Source organism: Dreissena polymorpha, chromosome 11 (genome assembly GCF_020536995.1).
Source record: "Dreissena polymorpha isolate Duluth1 chromosome 11, UMN_Dpol_1.0, whole genome shotgun sequence".
Lineage (NCBI taxonomy): Eukaryota > Metazoa > Mollusca > Bivalvia > Myida > Dreissenidae > Dreissena > Dreissena polymorpha.
In genome coordinates, this window is record NC_068365.1 from 53,939,632 (window position 1) to 53,952,266 (window position 12,635).

A 12,635-nucleotide genomic window follows, 5' to 3' on the forward strand; every position below is an offset into this window, starting at 1 on the left:
CAGCGCTTCTTTTGATCATAAAATGAGTATTTATAGGTTGTATTCCATATTCCATTCGTGGACATTATAACACTGACAAAACACACTAATGGCTGAATATACTTAAATGAATTGCAGGACATGTTGCAAATGAAACCTATTGGATTATCTTTATAATGTATACTTCTGAGCTGAAAAATACAGCTCAGGTTTTTGTGTGTGTCTTAAATTTCATGATTTTAAAATAAAATGTAAATTGTATAAAACACATACATAACTCCTAAGATCTTTGGAAATTAATGAATTTGTTTGAACATTGTGAACACAGATAACTTTAATTAGCCTGTCCATAACTATGGATGAATCTTCCATATTTGCTACTTGCTTTATTTGTTTGTCCCCCCCCCAAATATATTTCAACACTTATAGCTTCATCATAAGGTTATTCAAACACCAATACTAGAGCTTTGTCACAGACGTGACGAATACCCCCACATGCCACATAATATTTTGCATGTCGTCTTCACAAAAAACAGCGGACACCATGCTCAATTTTTAAAACGCACTTAGTGACCACTTGACCTAGTTGTTGACCCAGAAAGGCCCATGTTCTAACTTGGCCTTAAGATCATCTCCATAAAACTTCTGACCAAGTTTGGTGAAGATCGGATGTAAACTACTTGAATTAGAGAGCGGACACCATGCTGAATGTTAAAAAACGCACTAAGTGACCCTGTGACCTAGTTTAAGGCCCGGAATAACCCATGTTCAAACTTCTCCTAGAGATCATTTGGATAAAACTTGTGACCAAGTTTGGTGAGGATTGGATGAAAACTACTAGAATTAGTAGGTTTTTTTTTGGGGGGGGGGGGGGGGGGGGAGGGATTCTGGGTAGGGGCGTGGGGTATTGTTTGGGTGGAATCCATTGTGGTATTCAGGTAAGTGTTGTTTTGTCAAAGTAATAATAAAATGTGATCATAAATAAAGAAGTTATGGCAATGTAAGCAAAATGTTCAATTATCTAAGTGTAAAAGGGGCCATAATTATGTAAAAATGCTTGCTCTTGTTTATAGGTTGGGGTCATGTTGGTAAACAAGTATGCAAAATATAAAAGCAATATGTCAAAGGATATAGGAAATATTTGGGGTAGTACGCAAACTTTAACATAGATTTATCAATAATATGCATATTCTAAGTATAAAAGGGGCAATTATTATGACAAAATGCTTGATAGAGTTGTCTGCTCTTGTTTATAGGTTGGGGTGATGTTGGAAAACAAGTATGCAAAATATGAATGCAATATGTCAAGGGACAATGAAAATAAATGGGGTAGTACGAAAACTTAAACATTTCCTGCATATTCTAAGTGGAAAAGGGGCCATAATTATGACAAAATGCTTGATAGAGTTGTCTGCTCTTGTTTATATGTTGGGGTCATGTTGGTAAACAAGTATGCAAAATACGAAAGCAATATGTCAAGGGACAAAGAAAATATTTGGGGTAGTACGAAAACTTTAACATTTGCACGCTAACGCTAAAGCTGACAGGAGTAGGATAGCTCCACTATATATATTTCATATTATATAATAGTCGAGCTAATAAGAAAGAGGACACCATGCTGAATGTTAAAAAAAACGCACTAAGTGACCCCATGACCTAGTTTTTGACCCGGCAAGGCCCATGTTTGAACTTGGCCTTATGATCATCTAGATACAACTTCTGAGCATGTTTGTTGAAGATCGGATGAAAACTACTTGAATTAGAGAGCGGACAACATGCTGAATGTTTAAAACGCACTAAGTGACCCCGTGACCTAGTTTTTGACCCGGCAAAGCCCATGTTCGAACTTGGCCTAGATATCATGTAGAAACAACTTCTGACCAAGTTTAGTGAAGATCGGATGAAAACTACTTTAATTAGAGAGAGGACAACATGCTGAATGTTTAAAACGCACTAAGTGACCCCGTGACCTAGTTTTTGACCCGGAAAGGCCCATGTTCGAACTTGGCCTAGACATCATCTAGATACAACTTCTGACCAAGTTTGGTGAAGATCGGATGAAAACTTCTTGAATAAGAGAGCGGACAACATGCTGAATGTTTTAAACGCACTAAGTGACCCCGTGACCTAGTTTTTGACCTGGCAAGACCCATGTTCAAACTTGGCCTAGACATCATGTAGATACAACTTCTGACCAAGTTTGGTGAAGATCGGTTGAAAACTACTTGAATTAGAGAGCGGACACTTAATACGGTACGACAGACCGACCGACCAACCGACCGACAGACAGACAAGTTCACTCTTATATACCCCCCTAAACTTCGTTTGTGGGGGTATAATAATGCATGTAATTAATGAAAGCCATTTTTCTACAAATCTTACAAATAACACACATAATTTATTCCACTTTAAAAAACATTTTGATGCAATCTACTACAAACTATTCAATTTACTATCAAAACTATGGAATGCACATTTTATGCAATAATCATACATTTTTATCACCATGATGTGCTTTCGGTTTGCTTTGAGATCCTTGACCTTGGTCTTGGGATGACTTTTGACCTTGAGGTGATCCTTGATCCTGTGGTGACCCCTGACCCGGTGGTGCCCCTTGACCTTGAGCAGCATCTGACCCCTGACCCTTGCCTTTGTCAGCAGCCTGCTGTGCGGCCAACTCAGCCTGTCTCTGCCTAATGGCATCGTTCAGTTTGGAGCGTACAATGTTGAGATGACGCACAATGTACTCCTCCTTGGGGGACAGCTCATGAACAAATGTGAGACACTTTTCTGCCTGAATGAGGTCACCACGCTCCACATGCACTACACACAGATTATGTTGAGCCTCAACATTGTGAGGCTCGGCCGCTATCACTTTCTGGAAGCACTAAAATGGAAGACAAAGAGAGATAACCAATACTATCAATTTCTGGAAGCACTTAACCGCAGGACAAGAGAGAGATAACCATCACTTCCACTTTCTGGAAGAACTCAAATGAAGGACAATTAGATATAATTATAACTGTATGTTCATGTAGCACTGTTAAGCAGGACAACCATAGACAAGACTATTGCCAAGCAATAAAAGTCCCCAACCGGTGAAACTCCATCATTTTCAGCAATATTTCTAGTCTATTTGTTGCCATAGCAACCAGAATTCTTGACGTAGGAACAAAATAAAATGACGTGCATAATCTCCATATTGCCATCTGTCCATTTTCAAGTTTCATGAAAAAATATGAATAACTTTTAAAGTTATAGCAGGATCCAGAAAAGTGTGACAGACTGACTGACAGACACACAGAGAGCAAACCGTTTCACTGGGAGGGGACTAATAACTATAATTATAACTTTAAGAAAGAACTGAAATGCAGGACAAAGAGACATAACCTAAATTTTCCCTTTCTGGAAGAACTGAACTGTATGGCAAAGGGATATCGAGGATATTTGTTGTATTCGGTGGATTATCAATTTTAATTCAGGAGTGATCAAATAAAATATATATTTTTTATGATCACGAGTGAATTAAAATCGATATTCCACCGAATCCAACACATTTTCTTTTTATTTTATGCTTTTTTTTTCACCGTTTATATAAATTGTTAAAGAGTTTAACTAAATAATTTCGCTGGGATAATGATGTCATTTCGTAAAAAAAATGACCCAATTTCACAGTAAACAGTGAAAACTAGAGCTTTGTCATAGACGTGATGAATACCTGCACATGCCGCATTGACACATAATATTTTGCATGTTGTCTTCACAAAAAACAGCGGACCCCATGCTCAATTTTTAAAACGCACTAAGTGACCCCTTGACCTAGTTTTTGACCCAGAAAGGCCCATGTTCTAACTTGGCCTTAAGATCATCTCCATAAAACTTCTGACCAAGTTTGGTGAAGATCGGATGTAAACTACTTGAATTAGAGAGCGGACACCATGCTGAATGTTAAAAAACGTACTAAGTGACTCCGTGCCCTAGTTTTAGGCCCGGAATGGCCCATGTTCAAACTTGTCTTAGAGATCATTAAGATAAAACTTGTGAACAAGTTTGGTGAGGATTGGATGGAAACTACTTGAATTAGAGAGCGGACAACATGGTGAGGTTTAAAACGCACTAAGATACCCCCTGACCTAGTTTTTGACCCGGCATGACCCATATTCAAACTTGACCTAGTAGACATCATCTAGATACAACTTCTGACCAAGTTTGGTGAAAATTGGATGAAAACCACTTGAATTAGAGAGCGGACAACATTGTGATGTTTAAAATGCACTAAGTGACCCCGTGACCTTGTTTTTGACCCGGCATGACCCATATTCAAACTTGCCCTAGACATTATCAAGATACAACTTCTGACCAATTTTGGTGAAGATTGGATAAAAACTACTTGAATAAGAGAGCGGACAACATGGTGAGGTTTAAAACACACTAAGTGACCCTGCGACCTAGTTTTTGACCCGGCATGGCCCATGTTCGAACTTGACCTACACATCATCTAGTTACAACTTCTGACATAGTGTGGTGAAGATCGGATTTAAACTACTTGAAATAGAGAGTGGACACCATGCTCAATGTGTAAAACGTACTAAGTGACCCTGTGACCTAGTTTTTGATCTGGCATGGCCCATGTTCAAACTTGGCCTTCAGATCATCTAGATAAAACTTCTGACCAAGTTTGGTGAAGATCGGATGAAAACTGCTTGAATAAGAGAGAGGACACCATGCTGAATGTTAAAAAACGCACTTAGTGACCCCGTGACCTAGTTTTTGACCAGGCAAGGCCCATGTTCGAACTTGGACTTAAGATCATCTAGATACAACTTCTGACCACGTTTGGTGAAGATCGGATGAAAACTACTTGAATTAGAGAGCGGACAACATGCTGAATGTTTAAAACGCACTAAGTGACCCCGTGACCTAGTTTTTGACCCGGCAATGCCCATATTCGATCTTGGCCTAGACATCATGTAGATACAACTTCTGACCAAGTTTGGTGAAGATCAGATGAAAACTTCTTGAATTAGAGAGCAGACACTTAATACGGACCGACAGACAGACCGACAGACCGACCAACCGACAGACAGACAAGTTCACTCCTATATACCCCCCTAAACTTCGTTTGTGGGGGTATAATTATCGATAATTTTCACTGTTAATTTTCACTGTTTTATACAGTGAAATTATCGATTTTATTTCACTGATATTTCTCTATAAACCACTCTATAAATATATATTAACTATCAACAAAATGGAGCACTGAAATTTAGGACAAAGAGAGATACTTTTAACAGTAACTTTCTAGAAGCATTCAAACTATTCATTTTGTGAAGCTGTGAAATGCAGGTTAAGGGATATACCTCTAAACTATCATGTTTTGGAAGAACTGAAAAGCAGGACTAGGGAAAATTGCCCTCACTTTCTAGGTGCACTGTTGTGCAGGACAAGAATAGACTAGAAATGGCGCGGCAGAGGCCGACGTGTATCCCCACACCACATGTTTGACCCACGGGCGCCCCATGGTTGGAAATGGGTCCATGCATAGTTGAGATTGACCGTATTGTCATAAGAGAAGTTCAGTATCAATTAGAAGTGAATCGGTGTAGAAATGAAGAAATTATAGTAAAAGACAATTTTGGGTGGGTGTGGTCTATTATGGGCGGGGCGCCCCAGGGTTGGTAAAGGGGCCATTCATAGTTGAGATTGACCTTATTGTCATAAGAGATGTTCAGTAGCAATTTGAAGTAAATCGGTGTAGAAATGAAGAAATTGTAGTAAAAGGCAATTTTGGGTGGGCGTGGCCTATGTGGGCGGGGCGCCCCAGGGTTGGTAATGGCGCCATGCATAGTTGAGATTGACTGTATTGTCATAAAAGAGGTTCAGTATCAATTTGAAGTGAATCGGTGTAGAAATGAAGATATTATAGTAAAAGGCAATTTTGGGTTGGCGTGGCCTATGTGGGCGGGGCGCCCAAGGGTTGGTAATGGGACCATGCATAGATGAGATTAACTGTATTGTCATAAGAGAGGTTCAGTATCAATTTGAAGTGAATCGGTGTAGAAATGAAGAAATAATAGTAAAAGGCAATTTTGGGTGGGCGTGGCCTATGTGGGCGGGGTGCCCTAGGGTTGGTAATGGGGCCATGCATAGCTGAGATTGACCGTATTGTCATAAGAGAGGTTCAGTATCAATTTTAAGTGAATCGGTGTAGAAATGAAGAAATTATAGTAAAAGGCAATTTTGGGTGGGTGTGGCCTATGTGGCCGGGGCGCCCCAGGGTTGGTAATGGGGCCATGCATAGTTGAGATTTACCTTAGTGTCATAAGAGAGGCTCAGTATCAATTTGAAGTCCATCGGTGCAGAAATGAAGAAGTTAATGTAAAATAACATAAAAAAATGAGTGAAAATCTCTGACCCGGCCCCACCTCAACCCCCATAACGTTTGACCCAGGGGTCAGATCAAAATTCCGTCACTGTCACCATTGCACATATGCTCATAGCTACCATGTAGGTAAGTTTCAAGGTTCTAGTGCTAATAGTGTAGGAGGAGCAGGTGGCCAGGACGGACAGACGCACATCAATACAATATCCCCACCTTTTCTCCGAAAAACGTGGGGATAATAACTCTAACTAACAAATATGAAGCTCTGAAATGCAGGACTAAGGGAGATCAATCTTACTTCATACCACATGATTTCATAGGACTTTGGTCCTTTCCCACTCAGAAGCCAAGTGAAAATGGCTATGTGAAAACAGCATAAATCCAGAACAGCTGCAAGTAACTAGCAGTCTGTTCAGGTTTTATGCTGTTTGCTGCTCTTCAGTATCTAAAAGTCGGAAATGAAGCATTTAAAACTTTAATCTCGTAAAAAAGGTCTGTAATTAAATTTAACTTTCTAAGGGATTAAAAAATACGTATCTAAGTGGTAAAGGGTTAAACCAGAGCTTGTTGTAATCGTGAACAATTCCCCTCCACCCATTGAATGTCATTTGTTATATAGCAAGTTTAAATAACATGTAATTGGATTTCTTAGTTAAAGAAGGAAAGTACCATTTGCAAATATTAATGTTAAATATTAACAAGAGCACCGCATAACGGGTGCCAACGCTCGGCTGCAGGTGCATTTTTTAATAAATGAAAGCTTGTCAGATTTTTTTTTATAGAGGTCACAGTGACCTTGACCTTTGACCTAGTGACCCAAAAATGGCTGTGGCGTGTAGAACTCATAAATGTGCAGCTACATATGAAGTTTCAAAGTTGTAGGTGGAAGTACTTTGATTTTAGAGCCAATATTCAAAACTTTTACAAATGTCAAGGTTTTAGCACGTAGCGGACGGCGGACGACACGAGGACGGACATGACGAGCTGGCTATGACAATACCTTGGGTTTTCTCCGAAAATTGCAGAGCGCAAAATTCAACATACAAAACATTATTCCTTAAGGCAAAACTCGTGCAAATGAATGTTGTACATTTGGTAAAAATTGTAAGAGTTCTTTGTCAGAAAAGATTGTGCATGCAGACAGGTGGGCACACAGACATCCATAGGAATAACAGTATATCCACCATTCTAGTAGGTAATAAAACTATGAATAGGCTTTTCAAATTAGGATGCATACCTTATTGAGCCTGGTTCTGAGATAACCAGATTTAATGCACACGTGTAAAGTGTCATCCCAGATTAGCCTGTTCAGTCTGCACAGGCTTATAAGGGATGACACTTTCCCTTTTAAAGTAATTTTTGTTAAAAGAAGTCTCTTCTTAGCAAAAATCCAGTCTAGGTGGAAAGTGTTGTCTTTGATTAGCCTGTGCAGACTGCACAGGCTAATCTGGAAAAATACTCTACATACATGCATTAAACCCCATTTTCCCATAGTAATGCTCACTGATCCTCTAGGCTCTCATGGCTGTGTATGTGCTCACCTCCTGTGCCTTGTCCAGGTTCTTCAGATGGTTCACATTGAGCTCTCCCAGCAGCATGTGGCCCTTCAGGTGGTCTGGGTAGTGCTGAAATGATGGTGCTTTAAGTGTCGTCCCACATTAGCCTGCACAGTCGACACAGGCTAATCAGGGATGACACTTTCAGCTTAAACTTGATTTTTGCTGAAATATGGGAAAGCCATCGGGTATAAGCAGTTGGGTATACCCATATGGATATGGTGTTACACTTTATAATCAAAATATATGAGCCGCGTTCTGTGAAGAAGGGGCTTTGTGTTAAGTGTAATTTCAGATTGTTTTATGCTGCTCATCAGTATCTTAGGCTTGTAAATGAGGCTTTTAAAACTTGAATCTTATAAGACAATTTTTTAATTAAATTTAACTTTCTAAAGGACTACAAATGCGTCAAAATACGTATCTAAGCGGTAAAGGGTTAATTAATCATAGCTTTTTATTTTTCACAAACTTTTATTATAGAAAGTGAATTTTCATACTTTCTTCTGGTTTCTATTTGATAATTCATAATGCTACATCCTTATTCAGCAACTTACTAATAGAGAAAAAACTTAGAACCAAAACTAATCCATCCAGTGTTTGAATATCTACTGGCTTGAACTGGTCATCATGTCATCAAGAAAATGTTTTACATGAGGAATGATGTAGAGGAGGCAAATGCCAAGTTTGACTCCAAATTAAAGTAATTCTGGAAAAATCCAATTGGAAGAATATTCCCAATTTTTAGCCTTGAGTCTAAGAATTCTTTGGTGAATATGGGGCCAAGACAAACACCAACAGCCAGAATGTACAACTGAGCAGTAAGTTATTACCTCTAGCAATGTGGTCACATAGGGAATGGCGTCCAGGGGTCGGTTCATGTTGTTGGTCAGCATCAGGGCTATGTTGAACAGTGCACTCTTGAAGGTCGGGTCATTCTATATCAAAGAGTGAACACATTGTGATATGAGACTATGTTGAACAGTGCACTCTTTAAGGTCGGGTCATTATATCAAAGAGTGAACACATTGTGATATGAGACTATGTTGAACAGTGCACTCTTGAAGGTTGGGTCATTATATCAAAGAGTAAACACATTGTGATATGAGACTATGTTGAACAGTGCACTCTTGAAGGTTGGGTCATTATATCAAAGAGTGAACACATTGTGATATGAGACTATGTTGAACAGTGCACTCTTGAAGGTTGGGTCATTATATCAAAGAGTGAACACATTCTGATATGAGACTATGTTGAACAGTGCACTCTTGAAGGTCGGGTCATTATATCAAAGAGTGAACACATTGTGATATGAGACTATGTTGAACAGTGCACTCTTGAAGGTCGGGTCATTATAGCAAAGAGTGAACACATTGTGATATGAGACTATGTTGAACAGTGCACTCTTGAAGGTCGGGTCATTATATCAAGGAGTGAATACATTCTGATATAAGCCTCGTTTTGAGGAAACTTGGCATAATGCATGTGCTTAAAGTGTCGTCCAAGATTAGCCTGTCAAGTCTGCATAGGCTTTTCATGGACGACACATTACATCTAAACAGGATTTTTGTTTATAAGAGACTTCCTATAAATAAAAAAGAAGAGACTTTCTATAAACAAAAAAGAAGAGACTTCCTATAAATAAAAAAAGAAGAGACTTCCTATAAATAAAAAAGAAGAGACTTCCTATAAACAAACAAGATGTGTTTGTGAAACACTATGTCCCCAGATATGACGTTTGACCTTGAAGGATGACCTTGACCTTGACCCTTCACCACTCAAAATGTGCAGCTCCATGAGATACACATGCATGTCAAATATAAAATTGCTAGCTTCAATATTGCAGAAGTGACATTACATGAGCAATTTTACCCATATATTTGACCTTGTAGGATGACCTTGACCTTTCACCACTCAAAATGTGCAGCTCCATGAGATACACATGCATGCCAAATATCAAGTTGCTATCTTCAATTTTGCAAAAGTACTCATAAAATGAGCGATTTCGGCCACATATATTTGACCTCTGACCTTGAAGGATGACCTTGACCTTTCACCACTCAAAATGTGCAGCTCCATGAGATACACATGCATGCCAAATATCAAGTTGCTATCTTGATTATTGAAATATTGCAAAAGTGTACATTAAATGAGCGATTTTGACCCATATATTTGACCTTTGACCTTGAAGGATGACCTTGACCTTTCACCACTCAAAATGTGCAGCTCCATGAGATACATATGCATGCCAAATATCAAGTTGCTATCTTCAATATTGCAAAAGTTATTGCAAATGTTAAAGTTGGCGCAAACCAACAGACCAACAGACAGGGCAAAAACAATATGTCCCCCACTACTATAGTGGGGGACATAAAAAGTCCATAAAAGCAGAAAGTGTGGTCCCTAATTAGCCTGTATGGACTTCACAAACTAATCTGGGACGACACTTTATTTAAGCACATGCATTAAGATTTCTCAGAACGCATGTTATATGATTACGATGTGGTCGATAATGTACTCCATAAGTATCTACAAATAATATTGGAAAAGCAAACTAAAGATACAGAGAATACAAGGTTGGTGATAAATGAATATACAAGTTAATACAGCAAAACTTACAAGCCTGAAAAGTGGGACTTGGCTTAACCCTTTACCACTGAGATACATGTACATATTTTGACACATTTGTAGTCCCTTCGAAAGTAACATTTGACTTAAAATCTTTCTTACTAAGTAAAAGTGTTAATGGCTTCATTTCAATCCCTTAAATACTGATGATGAGGAAACAGCATAAAACCTGAACAGACTGCTCGCAGGCTGTTCTGGTATCATGCCATTTGCACAAAGCCATTTTCACTTTTCTTCTGAGTGGGAAAGGGTTAAAAGTGAGTAATTCAAACTATCAAATACTTGTTATCCTTATTCAACATTTCAGGAGTGTTTCCATACTTTTTAAGTAAAATGACTGTGTACAGTACAGGAAATTGGACACATGCATTGGTAATCTTATTTAACGATTGTAGAGATGATCAAGCCAAGACAAACAGCTTGAAAACTTCCTTAATTAAATGTTTTTTTTTCATGTATTTACAGAGTTTTACAAACATAAGGCTTGGAATGGACAAACAATTATAAGATGATTTTTACTCTGAAAACAAAGAGCACAACCATCCTTGTTAAAATAACCAATAAACAATGCTCTAAAAGTATGCATTAGGTATAGGTAGTTCTCTTGAAAGAATCACCTTGATGGAGATTTGGAAGTATTACTTTGAAGGCTGTTTTTATATTATTACTTTGATGGTTATTTTGAAGTACTCTTTGTAAGTACTATCTTATCAAGTTTTAAATTGATGGTTGTTTTCCAGTTTTACCTTGATGGCTATTTTGAAGTATTTCTCAGCTGCAATGAAGTCACCCATGTCCATTGACAGCATGGCGTAGGAGAAAGGGGCCTTGGAGTCATTGGCATCCTTCTTCATCAGGAATTGAAACCTGGTTGAATAAGGAACATTATCTTGACAGGACTTTTTGATGGGGTATTTTATACATACGTTATGATGGTTAAAGCCACACACCTTGAAATGAAATACATGTTAACCGATACATATAGATGCAATTTGAAAGTGTGCAAAATTGTCATTAAATCTACAGCCTAGTTAGCAAGTATTTTTTTTTTAAATTTTAAAACTAAAAGTAGGATTTCTATACGTATACGCATATTTCGACAACGCGATTATTTAAAGTTTTAAAGCGCAAAATAGACGGATTTCTACCTTGTAACCATCAGATATACTCTAATTGGCATAGATAAAATTAAATCTATAGCGTAGATACCAAGCAATTTATTATTTTTCAAACGGTATTGCTTTTAAAACCGAATGTTGGATTTCTAGACGTATACGTCCATTTTGACAAACGCGATTTTTTAAAAGTTTTAAAGCGCAATAAAAGACGGTTTTATACCTTGTAACCACTAGATATATTCTAATTGGCATAGATAAAATATGTTTCTTATGTATACTTAAATTTACTATGACATGTAGTTCATTTCAAGGTGTGTGGCTTTAAGTGCATGGTGGCATAGAAATTCTGGGGAATGATAAGTTTTTGTGGAAAACTGGATGTTTTGAAAGACTTTATCACATGCTATACCCTGTTTCCCTTGTAATACAACCATTACATATTTTTTTTTATTACACATGTGTAATCCAACATTTTTAGGCATTTTCATTCGCTTAGTTTTCGTTTATTGACCAATCGCATTATGTTATTTTGCTGTAATGACGTTGCAACGTCATATGACGTCACAAAATGTAATTTGTAAACAACATTTGGGATTTATCATTATGTTTGCATAAATATTTATTTAATTTGCTCATTTAAAAGCATGTATTAAAAAGATCTGACACTCGCCAAAGGCTTGCTTACTAGCAAAACTTCTGAACTCGTTTAATAAAATATGGTATGATATGACAACTCGTGCCAGATCCTATATTTATCAAGAGAGGAGGAATCCTTAAAATGACTCCTCTGATATTAAGAAAAAGAAACCTCACTTGTTATTTTTTTAAACATTAACAAACACTTAGTCATGTGAGTATACTATGATTGTATATGTTGCATACTAGTTAACAGTCCAACCTTCTGTTTCTATTCTATTTATTTTCTCATGTACTGATAAGTGTTTGCATGCATGTAAAATGGGCATTGGCATTCAT

General features: G+C 37.8%; 1 protein-coding gene across 23 annotated transcripts in view; it reads right to left on the reverse strand.

Annotated features, from left to right (window-relative positions):
* LOC127851279 (protein O-mannosyl-transferase TMTC3-like) overlaps positions 1 to 12,635 on the reverse strand; it is a 93,362-nt gene that overhangs the window by 24,770 nt on the left and 55,957 nt on the right. For 22 of the 23 annotated variants that reach the window (XM_052384931.1, XM_052384955.1, XM_052384954.1 and 19 more), the window contains 4 exons: positions 11,289 to 11,409; positions 8,748 to 8,852; positions 7,903 to 7,986; positions 2,474 to 2,866 (listed from right to left, as the gene is read on the reverse strand). In XM_052384931.1, the coding sequence (XP_052240891.1) occupies positions 2,474 to 2,866; positions 7,903 to 7,986; positions 8,748 to 8,852; positions 11,289 to 11,409 (703 nt within the window). Of the gene's footprint in view, positions 1 to 846; positions 2,867 to 7,902; positions 7,987 to 8,747; positions 8,853 to 11,288; positions 11,410 to 12,635 lie in introns of those variants that run through there. The other variant, XM_052384932.1, reaches the window with a different exon arrangement.